Genomic DNA, 22,540 nt, shown 5'->3' on the forward strand with positions numbered 1-22,540 from the left:
AGCCAGATGCCCGTGAGGCGACACCGGCGCTACAAGGAGCCCGGGCCGGGGTGCCAAGGCGACCCGGCACGGCGGGGTCCCGGAGACAGCCCCGTCAGGCGGCACCAAGGGACGCACGTCACGGGTCCCGGGCAGCCCGTGCCGCGGGGTCCGCAGGAGACGGACGCTGCCTGCCCCGCGGGAGAAGCAACAAGCAACAAGCGACGCCGGCGCCGCCGGGGGCTGCAGCGGTGCCCGGCCCTCCCTCCGGGGCCGCCGCCCGAAAGAGGGGTCCGGGGGCACGGCGGCCGCGCCCGCTGGAGAGGAGGGAGCGCTCGCCCACACTGCGCTGAGGAAGTGGCCGCGGCTGCGAGCGAAAACGAGGAAGCGGCGGATCCGGCGGCGCTCTAGGAGAGGTCCGGCCCGGTCCGGCCGCAGCCCGGCACGGTTCGGCCCGCCAGAGTCGCCCGCCCGAGGGCTGCCTGCCGGAAGGAGGCGGCGGCGCGGAGCCGAGGGACCCCGAGGCAGCGGTGAGCAGCGGCCCCGGCATCCAGCACGGAGAGCCGTAGGGCGACCGGCCCGGCGCCACCGCCCCTTCCCCGCCGGGGCCGCGGCCGGGAACGGGAACGAGGCCGGGGCCGGGAATCGGGGCTGAGGCCAAGGCCGGGGCTGGGGACGCGGCCGAAGCCACAGGAGCGGGCGGCGCTGCCGCTCCCGGTGCGGGGTTGGGGTGTCGCGGACACCGGCAGAAAGGAGAGCCGGAGCCCTCAGCAGTGGGTGGGAGGGAGGCTGGAGCACCTGGGACGCAGGAGAGTCCTAAGGAGCGGCGGCAGAGAGAAGCACTCGTGTAAGGGTGGGAGCGGGCGGCTGGAAAGGCACCGCCAGCCTGAAACCTTGCTGTATTGCGGTGCTTCGAAAAATAATTACCACTAGCCCCGCGTCTCAGGAATTTAAATCTAAAACTTAGGTGCAAAAGAAATTTGATTTTGCTTTGCTACGAGACGTTACTGTGGTGGCAGGTTTTAAACAGAGCCAAGCGTACACAAAAGTAAGGCTACTGTTTGAATGGTGCATAGACTGTGAAAGATTTATGATTGAAAAAAAAATCTTTAAAAAAAGGAGTTCTCTTACCAAACTTCCCTGTTTTGATTCCAAGAAAACAACTGTGGTTATTGTATCGCTTGTAGTCGATTCTACAAGCCTGGTGCCAAAGAAATTTCTCTTAGTTTTGTGTTCTGCCAGCATTATTCAGTTATCTTTGTTAGCACTGTATTTGCATGCACTTTATGTTGTAGCTGTCTAGATTAGTTTGAAGTGATGTGATGTTTTCTTGGACAAAGTAAAACAAGACTTTTGTTAGATGAAACAATCCTTTAGAAGAGTGGTAAGTAGAGTCCTAGTCTGACCAAGTTACATGATATATTGTAGAACAATTATTTAAGGTAAATTTAAAACGAAATTATTCTTCTTTAGGGCATTAACAGTTAATAGAATTTTTTAAATGTTCTTTTCCATTAGGTTTCTTTTCTTGCTCTTTTTATCCACAGAAGTGTAGATCTCCTGCGTCCTTGGGTTGAATCCATGGAGTAATCCATGGACACAGCCATGGAGTACAGATGTGTGTAGATTCAGCGTGCAAAGCTCTATATTTTTACAGGCTTGGAGGCCATACAGTGTAGCGGTGTAGATTGAGGCAGTCCCGTTAGAGGAACTGTGACTTCTTTTTTTTTTTTATCCCTCTGTTGAGCATTGAGAGATAAATAAGGAAGTTTGAATGTTCTTTATATTGTGACAGTTATCTTGTGAGGGAGAAAGATTATAGTCATAGATACGTATATTTAAAGAGTTTGGAATCAGATGTGATTCTTTAAAAAAATGGCTGAAATAGATTAAAGTATATAATTCTTTTGGTTTTCACAATCATTTAAAATCACTACAAAATACCATGATAAATACTGTTGACATGTTCAGTGTTTTTTTCAGTTAAAAAATATTAGCACTCTGTCAAAGTAAGGGTGAACCGTGCAGCTTTCCCTTTTGCACATTGTTGCAATTTGATAGAAGAGCAGAATTAGATCCAAAACCACAGGAAGACAAAAAACATATTTATTTTTAGAATTAGCTAGTGGTTTATCTTGAGCACAAAATAACAGTGTAGAAGACTGATGGTGAAATCATAAGCTTGTCTTAAGCACCTTTGAAGATACCAATGACCAAAAAAAAAAAACTACAGTAATTTCCTTAGTCTCCCATCTTTTTTTCCTGGACCTGTTAGGACAGAAGTATTGGAAGTGTGAAAAATCACTTCTGAAATATATGTTATGTTCAGAAGTCATGGTCTCTCAATAATAATAATAATTTTCTCCTTTTTTGCAAATTACACTTCTTTTTTTCTTCCTAATCCTTTTTCAAGATGCAATATTTAGCGGAAAACAATGAGTCCAATGCCATTGCTGATTTGAATCCTATAAGTGTAAGAAATTGTTTGCATCTGAATCTACTGAAAATTCTAGGTGGTGTTATTCTTTTTCCAGCTTTATAGACTTTTGGGTCACTCCCCCGAGATCGGTTGTGTACACATTACCCAGACTGTGCCAGAATCTGCCTTCAGTGACACGATTTTAGCTCCAGAATAGCACAGCTGAAAAGGGGAACTTGTCAGGGTTATCATAATTGCAAGGAATACAAGAGTTATCTATGAATGTGAGTAATAGTCACATAAAAATCATTCCAAATGAGTATTCTCTGTTATGCTGTGCTCGAAGTAAACCTGTAGCTGCTTCTAAAAACTACCTCTTTTTTGCTCGAATGTAAACATGTGCTTTAGTTGCTCCACTGGGGCAAGAGTGCTTGTACCATTCAAGGTATCTGTTACGAAGCTGAATATGGACTTGCAAGTGTTTCTGAGTTTCAGTAGTAAGTTTCAGTCATAAGAATGAAAACTTCTCATCTTGCAAGGATTTACAGTATAATCTTCTTAAATTCTAATTTAAGAAAAAGTAAAATACCAAATTATTGTAGGGAAATAATTTTGTAGTTCAGTTTGACAGTAGTTTTCCTTGCATTTGACAAAAGAAAAGAATATTGGTGGAGGAGGAGAGGGCAGCTCACTAGATGTCTCAGCTGGCATTTCTAGAAATGCTTTTATGAAAAAGGATTCTTAATATCTGTACTACGTTTACAGAAAAACATTAATTTCTGCTGTTGGATTTAAGCCTTTCAACCACTCTCATAAGAAAGAGAAACCTTGGGCTTTACAGTATCCTTCCCTAATCTTTTGTATGGTGTAGGATAGTACAATACACGATTATTAATATTTATTTGAGGCATGGTAAAATCATTTGATCACAAAGCTTTTGCTTAGTATTTGCATTGTATTTTAAGGTTCCAGCAGCAAGGGTACATAGCTGACACTGTTTACCTTTTAATTTCATGACATAGGGTAATGTGAAGGCATACAGTTAAGCAGAAGTTAACTGGAAGAAAACATTTCCTACTGACTTCTTCATTGCATGTTGGGGTGATTAGAAAACATCAGCATTGCAAATGTGAGAAGTGTGAAGGAGAACCAAAAGAAAAAATGCCAGGATTTGCTGCAGCAAATGATAATTAATAAATAAATATTGTGTTTGACACAGAAATATTGCCTGCCTCAAAGAAATTAAATACAATTTTGTAGTTTGTGTATGCATTCCAAATTTGAAATTAGGTATAACTTCCTGTGCCTTTGCATACAAAGATTAATGATACTTCTTAAGAGTGGCTTTTCTAAAAATGAAAGAAAAGGTAGAAATGCTTTGGAGACTCACAGGGATCCTAATGTTATAAAGTGACTTCAGAATATCTTGGGACCAGTGTTATTTAATATCTTCATTAATGACAGACAAAGGGATCAAGTGCATGCTCAATAAATTTTTAGATAACACCAAGCTGAGAGGTGCAGTTGACACACCTGAAAGATGGGATACTATTCAGAGGGACCTTTATAAGCTCAAGAAATGAGGCCATAGGAACCTGAGAAGATTTAACAAGACCAGGTTCAGGGTGCAGCGCCTGGGTTGAGGCAAACCCCAGTACCAGCACAGGCTGGGGGTGAGCAGATGCAGAGCAGCCCTGCCCAGAAGGACTTGGGGGTGCTGGTGGGTGAGAGGCTGCACATGACCCAGCGATGGGCACTCCCAGCCCAGAGAGCCAAACGTGTCCTGGGCTGCATCCAGAGCAGCGTGGGCAGCAGGGGAGGGAGGGGATTCTGCCCCTCTGCTCTGCTCTGCTGAGAGCCCAGCTGGAACCCTGCATCCAGCTCTGGGGTCCCAGCACAGGAAGGACATGGAACTGCTGGAGTGAGTACAGAGGAGGCCATCAAGGTGACTGGAGGGATGGAGCCCCTTTCCTGTGAAGAAAGGCTGAGAGAGTTGGGATTGTTCAGCATGGTAAAGAGAAGCATTCCAGATTACCTAATTGCAGCCTTGCAGTACCTGAAGGAAACCAACAAGATAGACATAAGAGCATGTAGTGACAGGACAAGGTAGAATGGCTTAAAACTGAGTTGGTTTACATATTAGTGGATGGATTATTACATGGATTCCATATTAAGAAGAAATTCTTTACTGTGAGGCTGGTGAGGCACTGGAACAGTTTGCCTAGGAAGTTGTGGGTATACCATCCCTGTAAGTGTTCAAGGCCAGGCTGGAGCTGGCCCCTCCAGCCTGGGGCTCTGAGAAAACCTGGTCCAGTGAGAGGTGTTTCTGCCCATGACAGGGGGCTTGAATCCAGATGATCTTTAAGGTCCCTCCAACCCAAGCTACCCTGTGATTGTATGATATGAAAAATGCTGCAAGCCTTTCCTTTGTACCAGAGCAAATAATTTAAACTTTGCATGTATTAGAACATAAATAACCAGCATACGGAGTATGATTATAGCCAGTTTGTCCAGTTTCACTATCACTCAGTGTGTAGTAAACAGATGTTAGAGTATATTGGTTGACCAGCTAGGACTACTGAGTCATTTCTCCAGTTTTGCCCTTATTTGCTTTGAGATAGCATTCCTCCAAACAGATGGATTTCCAGGTGCTTGAGTGGAAAAAATGTCCAGTAAAAATTCCAACTTTGCCTTCTTTAAAAATGGAAAGAGGCAGCAGAAGGAATTTTTCAGCACTGACACTGAGCAGGAGTAAGGTATAAGGTGCTAAAAGCTTTGATAAAGAATCAGGACTTCTGGCATGGTAGTGTGTAAGTCCAGCCGTGTAAATCCCTGAGACAGTATCTAGGCTAGCGGTGGAATTGAAATTGACAGGAAACACAATTGTGATAGGAGGCAACTACAGAAAATACATTCAGGAAGTGTTAGAGTAGGATATGTGCCAAGGAATTGGGCACAAGCTCAAATAAGATGAGTAAGGTATCACCATTTCATGCATCAGCCACAGCCCATCCCTACCCTCTTGGAGACATTCTCTTATTCCCCTCCCCCCCCCCCCCCCCCCCCCGTTTGTATAAAATAACAAAGTAAATGAGTGGGGGGAAAAAAAGAGGAAGAAACCATAAAACTTCTAAGACCATGGAAGAAATAGAATCCAGAACATATAGAGACAGTATGTGTCTTAGCTAAAGCCCATGTGACTGAAAACGTGTGGTATGCTAGATCTAAATGCTAAAATGTGTGTTGCTGCTGACCACTGAGTGTGTAGAACACAGAAAAGGAAGCTGGTATGTGTGTAAAAAGCAGTTGCTTATGGGTAAGTTCCTACTCTGGGAAAGAGACCAAATTTGATAACTTGAATCAAGTAGATCAATCTGTGCAAAAAAACCCACAAACCTAAAATTTTGTCAAGGTGGTAATCTTCGATGTCATAGAATCACAGAAAGTTTTGGATTCAAGGGGACCTTAAAGATCATTTATCTCCAACTGTACTACCATGGGCTGGGACAATTCTTGTTAAACTCAGTTGCTCAATATCTGAAATATGTGGAATGTTGAGCAAAGGAAGCAGCACTAGTATTGTCAACTTAGGCATAAAGTTATAAATGTCACTGCTGCATTTCATAGAATTCATGTGAATTCCACAGTGTTTTGCTCAAGAGTTAGTAAAGAAAGCAGGATGTTTAACTAAAGATTATTTTTCCAAGTTGGATAACTGGGTTAGCTATCTTTTGGATCAGTGAGCATCTTGGTGCCGTGAAGTGAAAATGATCACTTCCTTAAGATAAGTATCAAGTTGGAGAGCACTGCTCCGAACAGTTCTGACACCCCAGAATTGAGGTGGTCATTAAGGGAGGCTTTGAGTAACTTTTCCATCCTCAGTTATCAGGTGCAGTTGGCAAGAAATCTCCTGCTGCCTCAGGTGCAGGGAATAACTGTGTGACAGTTTTGATCCAATAAATGCCTCAAAGATCTGCTCTGTGGGTACTTCTGTGCACAAAAGTGCAGGGGCAACCCCCCAATATGGGATGAGTAAACTCAAACCCTTCTTTCTGGGTTGTGACAAACAACACTGGAACATGCTTTCTGAAAAAGATGCAGAGCCGTGTTCACTTGGAAGCAGCGATGTGTTGAGGCCATGATGTTGCAAGTGTGAAATCCAGTTGCCTCCAACTCTCAAGAGACAAGTTTCATCAAATGGAGTTGGGTTTTTGTTATCCTGACATAGCAACTATCCAATTACCAGTGGACCATTTAGAGAGGTAGCTGTTGATGCTGTGTGGAGGACAACACACCATGAAAAAAGAGGCCTGCCTATGCAGCCTGGCAGTTTGTCATGCAAGAGATAGGGAAATACTGCCTTTTGGCCCAGAACACGCTGAGGCCAGGTGCATCCTCTTTCTGCCCGGAGTGATAAATTGGCCTTGTCAAGGGTATTTAGTTGGCCCAGGGGTTGCTAATGGGCTTACTTTGCAGGATGGGAAGAGAGGGCTTATATCTTTCTCTGTGTAGTGTTTCTGGAATGCTCTATGTTTTATGTGAGAGGAGAGGTTAGGTTTCAGTTTGCTGGCTAAAATAAGTTCCTGCCTGTCAGGAGACTGTTCTGTCTTTATACCAATGAGAAGTAAGTTTTATCTGTGCTGCTTGTTCTGATGATAAAGGTTGATATGGGGAGAGATACAGACTTAGTCTTTTCAGGATAGCTGATGCACTAATTGTTACGAAGAGCCTCTTTTGCAAAGCAGTCTGCCTTTTATGATGTCTGTGTTCTCATAAAACATAGTCAGGAAGAGCTGGCACAATTGTTGGATGATAGTATTTTTTAAGAGAAGCATTCCTTTCCTAGCAAAAATGCTGTTAAATTAAAAATGCTTTACTGGGGGAGTGTTCTTGGAGTGGTTGCCCAGAGAACTTGTAAATGCCCCATCCCTGGCAGTGTTCAAGGCCTTATTGGATGGGGTTGTGAGCAACTTGGTCTGGTGAAAGGTGTCTCTGCCCGTAACAGGAGGTTTGGAAGTAAGTGACCTTTAAGGTGCCTTCTAACCTGAACAATGCTGTGCATCTATACTTCTAATTATTAGATAGATTTTAGGAAAGATATCCTTAATGCCGTCAACCTGGCTGTGTGAGCTAGTGTCACATCTTCCTTTCAAAAAACCAGAAATGCTTGGCCTTTTTTCCATACTTCTGTGGCTGTCAATTCTTTTTGAGTGTAATTTCCACTAAGAGATAGTGCTTACAGTGTGTCTATAGCAGAACATTTACCTGGTCTGTGCTCCTAGCAGAAGGTTTTCAGAAAATAAGGTAACACGTCATGGTTTTTATAGACTCTAGAAAGTGGCACTGAGAAGACTTGGCCAGTTTTATAGAAGCTTGCCTATTCTGGGAGTATGAAAGGCAAGTTGTTTTTGTTCCTGCAATAATTTCTGTATTTTATATATAAAGCAGGATACTGTAGACTGTTTCAGATGACAAAATAACCTCGGTCTGAAAGAGGAAGCTGCCTAATTTTGCCTCTCTGACTCATGGGGCCAGTCCATTGAGGCGTGTGTTCATCAAAGGTTTTAGCAATTCTATAGATAGACCAATACATTTCAGATAAGGAATTAAGTAAAATGGGGTCCAAGTGTTCTTGCTTAACAGTAAGTAAGTAAGGCTAATATTCCTGGTTGAGAAACTGAGATAATTTATATATCTGTAGCCTCTAGACTTGGAACTAAGTAGAGACAGACCTGCACAAAGAAGGGGAGTTCATACCTGCATAGTAGCTTTGGAAATGCCAGCCTGCAGCAATTACTGATTTTAAAAAAGTTAAATATAGACACTTACTGGAATGTAAAATAAACCTATCTTGTGGGTCTGCTGACTAGTAAGACCACAGTGGTCTTTATCTGAAACTTTGATGAATGAAATTCATTCAAATTTCATATGAATGAAATGTGGCATTTTGTCTTAGTCCTGTAAAACTACAAAACTTTGAGACTGCTGTAATAATGTTGAATTTCTCCTGGGTTGTTTATTTTAATGGATGAAGCTTTTCATTTGCCTTTTGTTTGATTATAGCAACTTCCTTCTAGAATTCATGATTCTTTAGTTCTGACGTGTCTTGCTTTCCAGAAAATTTGCTAAAAATATTACAAGGAAGGAAAAACAAAGTTATGGCTTGTGAATCCATCCACACTTGGACCCTGATCCTTCTGGATGACTCCAGCCTTTCTCTGAAAATTTAAAGTATCATCGACTCTCTGCCTAAGGCACTTTTTGTGTGTGTTTGGAAATCAGACAGATATACCAGGTTTTGACTTCCTGGAAAAAGAGGAATGTTTTGAATCAATGTTTTTGGTCTAACACTCTGGTAGATCATTGTCTGGCAATTTCTTTCTGGGTTGTGACAAACAACAGACCTCAGTGAACCTTGAAAGAAGATTCTGGAGTAATTTGGGGCTGGGGGGAAATTTAGTGATAGTTAGATCTTTGTTTTGCTCTGCAATCACTATCTTGTCCATAACAGTTTTGTTATTGCTGTCTCTGTAAAAACTCTTCTGTAAAAATGAAAATATATTCCACTTGGCAACTGCTATACTGTCATATTTAATGTCACTGTAAATTTGAACCTGAAAACAAGCAGGGCGTTGGCTAAGCAGTTCAATCCCTTTTTAGTGATTTCTTGCAAGAAAGATGATAATTTTTTTTGTTTTGCTCTTCACATATTTTCACTGCCTCTGTAAGTTCATTTCACATCTCCTTCTGTGCAGTCATAGTGGGATCTATGGTATGCACAGGAGTTTTACTTTTTACTGTAGTTCTGGGAAGTAAATACCTCTTTGAAACAAAACCATAAAGGAGCAATACGTATACACATACATACATATATATATATATGTGTGTGTGTACATGCATATACATTTATGTATGTCTCAGTAGCTCCTGAAGGGAGGTAGTTGGGGCTCCCTGAGTAAGACTTTTGTGACTACACTGCAACACAGGCTGTTTTTTTTTTTTCTCCCCCAGCATTTGGAAGATGCAATTATACCTGTACTATTCTGCAGTCACTACAGAGGCACAGATGGTCTTAGTGAAGACTATCTGTGCCCAGAGAAGTTTGTTCACATCTTGTCACAGCAGGAAAATGGGAGATTAGAAGGGTCTGCCCACAGTATTGGAAATTCTTTCTTGCAGCTGTTCCTGATCCCAGTGGTTCTGTTACTTATAGGGTAGTTTAATCACAGTCGAGTACTTTGTCCAAAAGGGAGCAGGTTTCCCCATACAAATGGTGCCACCCATTTTAAGTCTGAAATTCTTGATTTGACAAGAGACAAGTTTAGCGAGAGGCAGTGTTTGCATTTGTGACAGTGTAAGAGTCAAAAAGGAGGTACGGGAATGACTGATAGAGCATAGTTAAAATGTAGAAGAAAATGTTCACATTTTTGTGTAAGTGATCTTGTCTTTTCTTTTTCTAAAAGGAGAAAAAAGTTGTTTTGGTTTTGGGTTTTTTGGTTGGTTGTTTCTATTTTTAGTATGTGTGAAAATCATAGGATTTTTTTATTTCCAGGGAAAGAATTATTGTAATCCATAATGATCCATAAACACCTGGCCATTTTTTTTTCTTTTTCTTTCACAGTAGCATTCTGACATTTTTAAGAGATCAAAGCCTAAAAACCTTATTAGAGGAAGACTATGGCATGTGAAAAGAATACCAAATACATGAGAATCCCAAAAGAAAGGTGTTGTATAAGAGAGACAATAGATTTCTAGCATCAGTGAAGAACACTTTTTTAGTGATGCATGCTCCTCCATGAGCTGAGTACAGAAGCTTTTATAGAAAAGCCCTGAAAAGAACATGAATGCAGGGGTACTTTTTCTGAGCATCTGTTTGCCTTGTAATAGGGCAGTAATTGTGTTGACAGGTCAAGTAGTTTTTCCTCAGGAAATACTTCAATAGCTAGAGTGCCTGGAATAGTCTGATGATATCAGAATGTCAGATGCAATTTAGAGTAAATGAGGGCATTTCTGGCATGTTTCAATGGAGAACAAAACATCTATCTGTCCTCAGTATTAAGATGACTCCAGAAAGTAAATCTATAGGAAAATATTTTTGATGCTAATAAGGATTTTAGGTATGTTTGTGACGTTCCTTTTTAGTTCATTTTATGAATGACTCTTTGATACACGTGGGGAGATAAATGGAGTTCACCCTAAACCTAGTAGATGAAATACCAATACCACCTGTTTAGTAGGCAATTATTTGTTTGGATGTGGCCAAAATGCTGAGGATTTACATGATGAGGGCAAAAGCTGTTTCTTCTTAAGCTCAGAAAGAGGCTAGATAGGCCACTAACTTTCATAATAACAATGAAATAAATGAACCTGTTGCAAATTGGACAATCCCAAAGCTCACTGACCAAATTGTAAGATTCAGGTTTTGAATTCCCCATCAGAAAAGTCTTCTGGGCCAAAGCTACCATATTCCCTACTTTTCCCAGACAGATTTTAATTAAGCTATGTTTCTGGTGAAGAATACATCTCAGTGTTTAAAAACCTTAGCAGAAACACCATTGTCACCCTGAAAGCATCACAATAAAGCAAAAATATCTGAAAGAAAGAAAATGCTTCTGAAACTGAACTGTTAAATTAAAATATGGAACCCGAGACAAGTATTTTTAATAAGTAGAAGTGCTAAGGAAAGAGCCCAGTGTTGAATAAATAATAAAGAATTGACAATATGAGCTTCCTTGCTAATTGTCAATATGAATTGACAATATGAAGGTATAACAATATGCAGCTTGCTAAAAACTAACACATGCTTCATGTATCTGTCAGCACTGGCCAGGAGCATATGTGGAATAACAAGAAAGTCTTTGCAGATGAAGGCATTTTTAAAGTCTGAAGAATAAGGCAAAAAACAGAGCAACATAGCTTAGATTGTCAGTAAAAGGTTACAGAATTCAGAGAGGAGTGTTTGATTGTGTGAAGAAAGTTTTGCTTGGAGAAGCCGGGGAAAACACATGGAGAAGGAGGCTCAAGCATGAGTGACGGGAATGTTGCTGTCGGCTGTAAGCTGATTATAGACACAGTAGGTGCAGACTGCGACACAGTGCCCTGAGCATCAGTACTAAGCAAGGGCACTTCCCTGAGGAAGGTCAGCAACTCAAAGATATCTAAGTGTCATTTTTCCCTCTTAGGCAATACTACAGTACATCCCCTTCAGTTGATGAGTGGGACATTGTTTGAAGTTGTCTACAAAAGTTGCAAAATCACCAGTATTACCAGTTGAATTACTCAGGATTTCAAATGTTTTTCAGTAGGTCAGTAAGTTCACTCTAGTGTCCTGAGCAAACTCTAGTTTGTTTGAATTACTTGATAAAATTATATTCTGCTGCATTTCCTGCCCTGATGACTTCCTTTTAGGCACTTGCTGTGTTCTTCCTTTGTTTCTGCATAATTTGCTCATAAAAACCCTTCTCTGAAGGTGTGGATAGAAATTAGATCTTCATGTTTATACAAAAAGCTAAAGGAGGAATTTAGAGGTAATCTGATGATCAAATTAAGACCACTGTTCAGCTGCCTACACACACTGGAAGATGATTTTAAAGGTGCAAAAATGAGAAATCCATTTTCTTTGTTAAACTTCTTCAAATTTAGTTTGCTTAAAAGTGAGGTAGTAGCAATGAATTTGTAATACTTCAGTGTTAATTATTTCCAAGTGTACATCAATTCAGAATATACCTTTAAGGTTCTTCTTAAACCCTGAAACTACCAAAATATTTAATATATTATATCAAGTCACCATAAAAAATGTATTTATAATTCTGTGCATACTGAATTTCTTTCCGCTTTCATGTGTGTTACGTAAGTTCAAAATGTGGAGAAGAATCTTAAAAATACTTATACTGCTTTTCTCAGAGGCACACATCTTGATTCCAAGAATCCTAATTAAATCAGAGCTTCAGAAAAATACACATTCATATTATTCTTTTATTATTAATGTTTTCCTGTGTATAATTAGAGAACTGTTGAAGTTCTGTGGGTGCTTGAAATATCTCCCTGTTCTAGAACAAACTGTTTCAGTAAGCATATTTTCATCATTCAGCACTGTCTGTTGTGCCTTGTAGGTATGTGTGCCTGTGAGACATTTGCTTTAAACCTTACTTCTTTATTTTCATACCCTGATCACAGAATACTACCTTGAAAAACAAGAAAAGGTGAAAAAATAACTGCTCAAATAAGGAACATTTTTTTGTAACACTTACTTCACCGCTCCACGGCTTTTGGTATTCTGTCACATTTTCCTCATCTTACCCATGAAGGAGTAAACTTAAAAATCAGAAATCCCTAAGTCTCCCACCACACTACTGTTTGGTCATTTTAGAAAGATTCATATTCCTATTTGTATTTTTTTTAATGTTAGAATGGAGATCAGTACCTTGGCAATATTATACTCTTTGCTAGGCAAACTTTTCAATATAGCAATTATTCTCCTTTTATCCTTGTCTAAATATGAGATGAAATAGAATTAAGCTAAGTGTAGCAGTATGGTTAGCACAGATTTTTATTAACACCTTCCAGGTGAGTTTTCATTAGTTTTGTTCATCTATTTTGAGAGAATGTTTTGCTTCCTAGTATGCATAAAATGTGTGAGGTACTAAACCCTGTGCTATGTCAGGAGTACCCCGCAGAGTTGATGAGGAAGCTGCCTAGGGGGGAAGTGAGTACCTAATTTCCCTATGGGTTTGTGCAATATTTTTTCTTTCACGTAGGATAAGCCTGATATTTGCATGCATTTGTAGCTTCATTAAAAGTCACATTTAATGACTAAGGGGAGAGTTGCACTTAAGCCCCTCTATGGCTGTTATGCTCAAGCTTCTCTCTTGGATAGCCAGCCACACTTCCTTCAGCACTCGTAAGAGTAAAGCCTGACAGTCAGCTGTAGGGGGGCTGATCTCCTTGTTACAGCTTCTCGTTTGCAACCACACTGGCTTGAAAAACACTGAACTGTTTGTGCACCTGGAAAAACTTAAAGGAGGAGGAAACTGAATTCAAGCATTTTCTTCTATTCCATTACTGATCCTAGAAGGGTATTACACTACCAAAAGGAAGGCAAGATTTTGAAATTCCAAACAAAGAGAACAGCCATCCCAAATTCAGACATTCTTCCAAAATTTTAAATTAGTTTTTAATCATTATCTAGAGGGGTTTTTTGTGATTATTTGCCTCCATCCATGCCCAGCAGGTGGTGCATCAGTCCAAACATTTCCTACCATTGCTAAACATTAAATATTCTTCACATATTAGAAAATGGGGTAGAGAAACCTGGCCTGAAATCTACCAACAGTAACCTATTTTGTGAAAGTAAATCAGGCCATTGTTTTCTGAAACAGATATAGATAAATAATTTGTGAAATATTAGAGATCATAAGAATCCCACTGCTGTTCTTTTTATAACTGAGGAATATTCTTAATATTTTAGAAACTTGTTATATAGCAGGCCTCTCATTCTGAAGATTTAAGAGACAGTCCCTCACCAGTGCCATCACTGACATTTCATCTAAATTACAACCAGTGCATTTCCCCCCAGGCTCCCTCTGCCTTTTAAGAACTTTTTTTTCCTGGGCAAATCATCCTGAAGATTGTGTAGAAAATAGCAAGATTAATATGAGACAAAACAATACTCGAGAGTAGCCTGATCTGAAAAACATCCTAGTCAAAGTGAATTTAAATTTCAGTAGCTATAAAGGTTTTTGTAGTCAGGGGTGATGTGTTTACCCCCTCTAACCCTGTCCCCACCTTACTTTTATCTTATTAGCTGTTATTTTCATTCTAAAGTTCTTTATCTTTTTTAAGTCTGAAACTAGAAGTATGGCAACTTTAATGAAATACATTCATTCAAATAAATTTCTACAGATGAAAAGTGTGGTGATATTTTTCTGTTTGATATTTGTTCAGTATGTATTACTGAGGTGTTCTGAGCAGGCACTGCAGTGCAGTACCATTCTTGGCATGAGACACTTTATGGGATTATTTCTTCCTTTTCTCCAAGTTGTACATTGCTGGTGAAGAGCCAGTGTCAATCAGTCATCCATCCAAATTCTTTCCTTACTAAAAATCTAGTAGTAAATCTGTTTTCTTCCATCTTTCCTGAAAGTGATATTGAAGACTTGGAACCTGCCTTCCAGGACCATTTTGCTAGAAGTTGGATGATGTATATTTGTCTCCTAACCACCAGTATGTGTGGTGCATAGTGGAGTAAAAAAAAAAATTAAATGGGGGTGTGTGAAGGAAGCAAGTAAGCACAAGTGAAGGAAACAGAAACTAGAACATTCAAAACATCCTTATTTGTAATGACTTTCAGAATAATTGAATCAAAGAGTCATAGGAATAATTAGGTTGGAAAAGGTCCTTAAGATTATCAAGTCCAACTGTAAACCTATCACTACTCAATCCACTACAAAACCATGTCCCTAACCACCATTCTGTAGGTATTTAAATCCCTTCAGGGATGGTGGTTTAAGCACTTACCTGGGCACCTGTTCCAATACTTGATAACTTCCTCAGTGAAGAAATATTTGCTGGTATTCAATTTAAGCCTCCTCAGTACTACAGGAGGCCTTTTCCTCTCATCATCTCAGGTGTAGGAAGAGACTGACTCCAGCCCTGCTTGGGATGTCTGCCCCATGCCACTGTCCCTTGCAGCAGAGTTGTTCTCCCCTGTGCCTTCTTAGGTGCCCGATGCCATGTCCTGCCAAGACAGACATACAAAGTGATGGGACTTGTTTTTTGTTAGGAGTAGAAAAGTCAGGGAGGCATCAGAAGGCTGTGGGAGAGGGGAGATGGTGAAAGAGCCTCCTGGTGGCTCTCCTTGAAGGCTTGAAAGCAGCACCTGAGCCCTGGGACAGGGCAGTGAGATGTGGGGCTCGGCTGGTCTGTGCCCCTATCTGTGCACCCCACTGGAGGGCAGGGAGAGATGGCAGGGATGGAGAATAGGAGGAAGGCCCTGATCCTCCTCCACATCTCCCAGGTGCTCAGGCTGAGATATATGTTGCACATGACAGGCTCTGGCAAGATGTCAGGAGGGCTTAGGAGAGGAACTTGTATATTTACAACCCTAAGCCCCCATACCCTTTCCCAGTCACCACCAGCTTAGTACAGTGTACTTGGGGGAGGTGGTTAGGGAAGAAAGAGGAATTTTCTGAGTGTGTTCCCTTCTATCAATGCACTGTCCCAGGACAGGCTCCTGTGAAACCCGCAGGACTGTGCAGCTGGGGAGGGGAAGGGAAGCACCAGCAGGGGCTGCACTTATGCAGTGCCCAGGCCTGCTGCTGTCCCCTGTGCCACAGCTGGCAGAGCAAGCCAAGAGTTCTGATGGAGCCTGCATGCCTTGTGTGTGCACCTTCAGGGGCCCTGGACAAACTGTGGACAGACAGACCCTGCTGGAAAACATCCTGGTCACAGACCTTCCTTCCATGGTGACATCACAAGGGTGTGAGACACCGCCGTAGCCAGGAAGGCAGATGCTCCAAAAGGGGCAAAGTCTGCTCCACCGAATGTTCCCCTTTGTTGAGCTTCATTAAATTACTTTAATTTGAATTCCTTAGCCGTTTCGGGTCCCTTTGAATTGTATCACAGCCCTGTGATGTTTAGCCACTGTGCTGTTTTGTATCATGTGTGAATTTGCTGGGGCTGTGCTCTCCCCGCTCTCCACCACCTCAATGAAATAACATTGACCCCAGTCCTGACCCTGGGTTGCAATACTATTAACTGGCCTCCAAATGGGCATTGTATTATTGACTGCAGTCCTCTGGCCCTGCATTAAATTACTGAATGAATCTATTCCATTTGAAGAAAGCTTTGTATGGTACAGTCAGAATGGTCATTTTGCATACAGAATAAATGCTGGGTGGTGACTGACTAAGGACTGCCTTGTGTGTCTTTGGTTATAACTTTTCTTTGTTGCAATTAGCAAGCAAAAGTTACGTTACTAGATTGGTATGGGAACTTACACCAGTAACTTTTAGTTGCAGATCACAAGAGTAATAAATAATAGGCTGCACAAAGCTCTGTTTTATAGGTGCAATATTTTTGCAACTTTGAGATCTCCCTTATTTGGGATGGTGGGAGAAGACCGGAAGATCTGCACAGCATGTGGTTTGACATGACTGTGCCCTATCTAGTTTTCTATACTGTGTGAGCTTTGTTGTTTTGACTTTGTGTTCCTCTACCTCTTCCCTTTCCCACATCAACCCTTTACATATTCACAGCATAACACAGATATTTCTCTACTGTTTTTTGATATGAGAACAAGAGACAGCAAGTCAGCACTGATGGATCAAATATGAATTAAGCAGTAGGCACAAACAGCTCTGCCTGCTTCAGGACTGCCAGGGAAGGTGTCAGTCTGAAGTGCTGTGTGCTAAAAGGCCCTACATTAAGACTCACATTCCTCAGTTACACCTTTGCATTATGGACCCTCACTTTTTACATAGTTATCCTTAAAGTCTTCTGCACTTCTCTTCATGTAACTCAGTGCACACTGTTCCCTATAGCCTGAATTGTTTTATGCTGATTCCATAGATTGCTGCATGACTTCTCTGAAATGATGCTTCATTTTATTGTGAAGGGCTCATACTTTAACTCCTATGTGCTTCACAACTATATAAGGAGAAACTGAACTTCTGATCACTTTGTCCACTTCTAGACAAGGCGCTGGGAAACAGGAAAAGAGAGCTCATGGGATTTAGACAAACAACTTCTAACAAGATAAAAATAAAAATGGGATCTTCACTTTAAAATAATTTTTTAAATTGTCAACATATATATCACCAACAAAGGTTTTACTAAAATTACCTCAAGCTATGCCCCCTGGACATTTTCAGGTTGGACATTGGGTGAATTTCTTCACAGAAGGGGTTATTAAACATCGGAATCCTCTGCTGAGGGAGGTGATGGAGTCACCATCCCTGGAGGTATTCAAAAAGCAAGTGGACAGAGCACTCAGTGCCGTGGTCTTGCTGACAAGGTGGTGATTGGTTCAAGTTTGGACTCGATTTTAGAGGTCTATGCCAGTTTAAATCATTCTGTGATTCTGCAAACATACTACAGGTGAACTGCCATCTTACTGGTTTATCCTCTTTTTTCTACTGACATTCATATCTCTGTCTTTGTATTTTCAGGTACAGTATTCTAGGTTTGTTACTTGGAAAAGAAAAAACCATGGCTTCCAACACATCAAACCCTGCTAACCATTTGCCATACTTCTTCGGTAATATCACACGTGAAGAAGCCGAGGAGTATCTGATGCAGGGAGGAGCAAATGATGGACTGTACTTGCTCCGCCAAAGCCGGAATTACCTGGGGGGCTTTGCCCTATCCTTGGCCCATGGAAGGAAGGTTCACCACTATACAATTGAGAGGGAGCTGAGTGGTTCCTATGCTATTGCAGGAGGCAGGTCGCATGCCAGTCCTGCTGAACTCATTAACTATCACTCAGGGGAAGCGGATGGCCTTATCTGTCTACTGAGAAAACCTTTCAACCGGCCGCCAGGTGTTGAACCCAAAACAGGACCCTTCGAAGACTTGAAAGAGAACCTCATCAGAGAGTATGTCAAGCAGACTTGGAATTTGCAGGTAAAACCAGACTGATCTTGCCATAAAGTAATCCGTGAGCTAGGAGAAAAAAAGATTGCAGTGTTTGTTTCCAGCTGTTGCTGCTGCTAGGTAGTATTTTTTCACAATGAAATCACAGCTGTTTGAGATTTAACTGTAAGGGGTTTTTCTCCCCAGTACATGCAGTAACTTTGTGATAAGTGTAGTTTTCCTGAAATTTAAGCCCTTAGAATTTCTACAATGTCCTGGTCTAGCATAATCTTATCTACCTCTGCACTAATATATGCCATCAGATTTTGACCAAAAATTAATACCTGTAATGAAGAATATACAGAAGTGGTTTGTCTCATTGCTTTTAATTCTGATTTGTTATGGATTATTAGGCAGGCAGGCATGGTGACATGATGACTTGTTGTACATCTTACTCTCTTAGTTGGCCTTGTTTCTGTGATGCTAATTTATGTCCAAAACAGAAATTGTTCCAGAAGGAGAACAGTTTCTACAGTCTGGAGCACTGCATCTTCAGTGCTGCAGGGGTCAAGCAGGAATTTTCCATGTGGAGGACAGATGTTGGATTTTTTCCTGGGAATGACTATGAAGAAGCCATTCTTAACATGGAAACACTAGTGTAGGAGGCTGCAAAAAGAGTATTATTTCACCTTGCTTACCTTTATGAACTCATGAAGATACTCATGGTTCCTAATCTCTTTTGCTGCTAGCAGGTAACCCTGTGAATTCTGCTCTGTAAAATATATGGAGCAAACCCCAGCTGGGAAAACCTGAAACTTACACAACATTTTCTATAACTGCTGAGATTCACAGTGTCTTTTCTGATGAGTCTGAGCTCAATGTAGAGGGAAGTTGATGAGCTCTGGTTAAATGCTGGTGAAACTAGTGAGGGTTGCCCTCAGATTCTGAGCCCAATTTAGAAGTGGTAGGTTGTAGACAAGGTTAGAAATATCTAAGTTAATATTACTCTGAATAATTCACTCTAAAATGGGGACTGTTCTGTCTGGGAAAATTTGCATTGATGTCTTTGACATAGACATGCTGCAACAGTGCAAAGCACATTCTTTTTATTTTAGTACACTGCCATAGGATATGTAATTTGGAGGTATGTTTGAAAGCTCAGACTAACCCTAACTTCATTTAGCCGTGTCTCATTACCGTAACAATATGACTTTTTTTAAGCTTAAATACTAATATATCAGTGGTTTTATTTACTGGTTAATTTTTCTTCTTTTTCTCAGAGGTAGAGGGAGAACCCTAGTTTTGTGATATGTTAGTTTCTGTTTTAAAATCTTTATAGCAACCAGGCCTTCACACACAACAAATATGTGCAGATTTTGGATGTCCCAAAAGCAGTCCCAAAAGACTGAGAGTCTACCTGTCATCTTTTTATTGCAGAAGATAGTTTGACTGTTTCACCGTGTTTTTACTGTTCTCTAGGGGCAGGCTCTTGAACAAGCTATCATTAGTCAGAAGCCTCAGCTGGAGAAGCTGATTGCCACTACAGCCCATGAGAAGATGCCGTGGTTCCATGGGAGGATCTCTCGGGAGGAGTCAGAACACCGTATCCTCATCGGGTCGAGAAACAATGGAAAATTTCTGTGAGTTTCTTTTTCTGTGGTATTGTTGTTTGCCTCCAGTATTACTGTACAGCTCTTTTGAATAAATCTCAAATGAGACTGTGCCCTAAAGCATGGTTCATCCACAGTGAGGGCACCCAGTTCAGCATCATTTACATGACATGATGCTTCCTACCCTCAAGTCCCTCACTTAACTAAAGATGGAAAACTATAACAAAAGCCTGAAACATCTGCAGGGGTGTCCACTAGGACCTGCTGGCACCTGTTGTGACCAGCCCAGGGCAACCCCTGGCCTTTGCCAGCCCCACTGTCAAAGCCTGACCACTTGCACCCAATACACAGGCTTCTTAAACTGGTACAATTAGAGACAAACTCCCTATGTTAGCAGCTGTTGGGATCTGTATCTGTCACGTCTCCCAGGGACAGTGGTAGTGCTGTGTTTTGTAGTTAAGCAATAAAATGACCACTTCTACCTTGACAGCACTATTTTGTGTCTGGTGCTTACCCTCTGCATTTACCAAGCCTGATGATCTTTTGTTTTCTGAGCATAAATGTGGCATTAGGATAGTGACTGACAGCCATCAGGGACTAGAGAGAGCCAGGGGTTTGTTTGGAGAGTCCTCATTTGAAAAATACCAGTGTTTTAACAGAGCTGTCTTTTGTCACTCCCACCCCCACCCAGAAAGTATTTATATCATGATAAAAAATTTGAAAAATTAGGCTTAAAAGTCTAGCCACGTAAGGATCACTTGGAACTGTATAATTTTTGAGGGAAATTTCATCACTTACCTATGTAGTTTTCATTAGCACTCAGCCTTTGGCTTTTTTTAGAGGTAGTCCAAAATGAAACACCACAATTAAGTGCAGGAAGGATATGGTTCTTCAGTACCAATTCTTTCACTTTACTGTTTCTCTGTACTTATGCCATACTAATTGCTAATGTGGGTGCAACCCTTGCATATTTCCATTGTTTCAGTCTTAGTAGACAGGAACCAGCAACTCCTTTAAATCCAATTCCCAGTAGAGTGAATTCCTACAAGGTTTTAACCACAAATGCTTGGACTGTAGTGACATCTCATTTCTTGAACTCTCTTTCCGCAGTAGTTGAGTTTTTTGTGTTTCATAGCCAGTCTCACCCAAGTAGCCATGCATGCCTGTTTTCAGCCTGGTATTCCCTATTGGTGGGGACCACATCCAGAGGGGTGTTACTCAGTTGCTTCGGCTGCCATGTGTAACAAAACATTGTAATAAGCTTGTCACAGATTTTGTCATACTTGTAGTAAAAAAAAAAAAAACTGTTACAAAAGTTAAAAAAATTTGTGGAGCCAGATGTATATCTTTCTGCTGAATAGGAGTTCAGAGGATTTGATGAACATAGCTGCTGTTACCAATTACCAGCCCAACATCACCACACAACCTCTCCTTTTTCTTGCCCTGTGATTTTGCTAGTTTCTTCTCCTGCTTTTTAGACAGAAGGTCCAGTACTTGAAACAAAAAGCAATCCTTTCTTTTAATGACAATTTTATACCTAAAAATATATTGCTTTTTTGCTTTCCGTTTCAACACCTTATCAAACCAACTTTGTATCATCTGAGTCATGATGTTGATCATGTATTAAAACTGGCAGCTTTTTCCAGTTTCCCTCAGGCACATATTGGTTCCTCTGTGGCCAAAGTACTTCTCTTTGGGAAAAAGGGGGTGGGGGGGGGCACAGGGAAGGAATCTAGTTTTTCTTCAAAGAAAAGAATCCACTAGCTAGCATTTATTAACAAGAGGGATAGGTTTTGGAGTAAGGGAGTGAAATTTTCTAATAGACTTGACATTTTCAGCCTCTATTATAAACACTAGTCTCTTTTTAATCTTCTATAAGCAGTCCTACTGCTTTGACTGGAAATATTTTCCCAGCATTTTCCTATGTTCCTTAAAGATGGCCTAGGAGGCATTTTTGATACTCTTTGCAGTGACATGTTCAATCAGTTGTGGGGGAGCATTCAGACCTTCTCCCATGAGACTGGATATGTCAATGGATCCATATTTACATAGTTTTGATGGAACTTGGGTGGCTACTTTCACACGGGGAGGAGAAGCTCATAGAGGAGAAAATGCTAATTTTAAGGCTCTGTTTAAATCACGAGAACTGCCATTGGAGCTTAAATAATATGAATTGCTAGTGTGTTGATCTTGGATATCTGTTATCAAGGACAAGACTGATTACTTCTGCATCTGTAGGATGCTCTCTGATGTATTAATTTTTCTTGCACAACCTTCCTATGTGGCCATTTTAGAATGCAGTGGCCACTCAGCTGCCATTTGCTCCTATGGTCTCAGGGAAGACACAGGGAGAGTATCCCATAGTTCAGTAGCCAGTGCAGCAAGAGAAATAATGTGGTGTTCATTTGTGTTGAAATCAGTTATTCTACATTGCTGAGCCATTCTAGCTCTCAGACCCAAACACTTAGAGGCTCATCACAAATAACAAAAGAACTGTCTAATTTAGAGATGTTTATTGCTTTCAGCAGTGGGTTGCCTAACATAGGTTTGCTCAGCAGGTGTTGAGAAATAACCACTCATTTCTGGCTAACCAAAGCAGAAGCAGCAAAACTGTTGAGTGTGAGTGTGGTGCATTGTTTTATATTTCAGGCACAGACATCACAGTTTTACTTACCCAGCAGCAGTGCTTGCCAGAATATTCTGTACATCTGTGGATTGAAGGCTTTGAAGTTGTGACTGTGAGTTAGTGTTTTTCTAACATTGGTCAAGATAATTAAGCCCAGTAGCTGACTGAAAAGTAAAACTTTCAAACATGTAAGTCTAAGAGATATTTGCTTGTTGTAGGAGTTGGAACGTGGGAACAAAGAGAGGAGCTAAATTTTTTAAGAGATTAGGTAAACCTGAGGTTATTTAACAAGTCCATGAGTGAATACTTGTATGTGACAAAAATCAAATTGTTTAT

General features: G+C 41.0%; 1 protein-coding gene across 2 annotated transcripts in view; it reads left to right on the forward strand.

Moving 5' to 3' along the window:
* Nucleotides 1–427: 427 nt before the first annotated feature.
* The window catches only part of SYK (spleen associated tyrosine kinase), a 47,480-nt gene continuing 25,367 nt past the window's right edge, over nucleotides 428–22,540 (forward strand). For both annotated transcript variants that reach the window (XM_054518008.1, XM_036403990.2), the window contains exons 1-3: nucleotides 428–509; nucleotides 17,566–18,019; nucleotides 19,448–19,608. In XM_054518008.1, the coding sequence (XP_054373983.1) occupies nucleotides 17,606–18,019; nucleotides 19,448–19,608 (575 nt within the window). In that variant the 5' untranslated portion in view covers nucleotides 428–509; nucleotides 17,566–17,605. The remainder of the gene's footprint in view (nucleotides 510–17,565; nucleotides 18,020–19,447; nucleotides 19,609–22,540) is intronic.

The sequence above is a fragment of the Molothrus ater genome, chromosome Z (assembly GCF_012460135.2).
Source record: "Molothrus ater isolate BHLD 08-10-18 breed brown headed cowbird chromosome Z, BPBGC_Mater_1.1, whole genome shotgun sequence".
NCBI classification, from domain to species: domain Eukaryota; kingdom Metazoa; phylum Chordata; class Aves; order Passeriformes; family Icteridae; genus Molothrus; species Molothrus ater.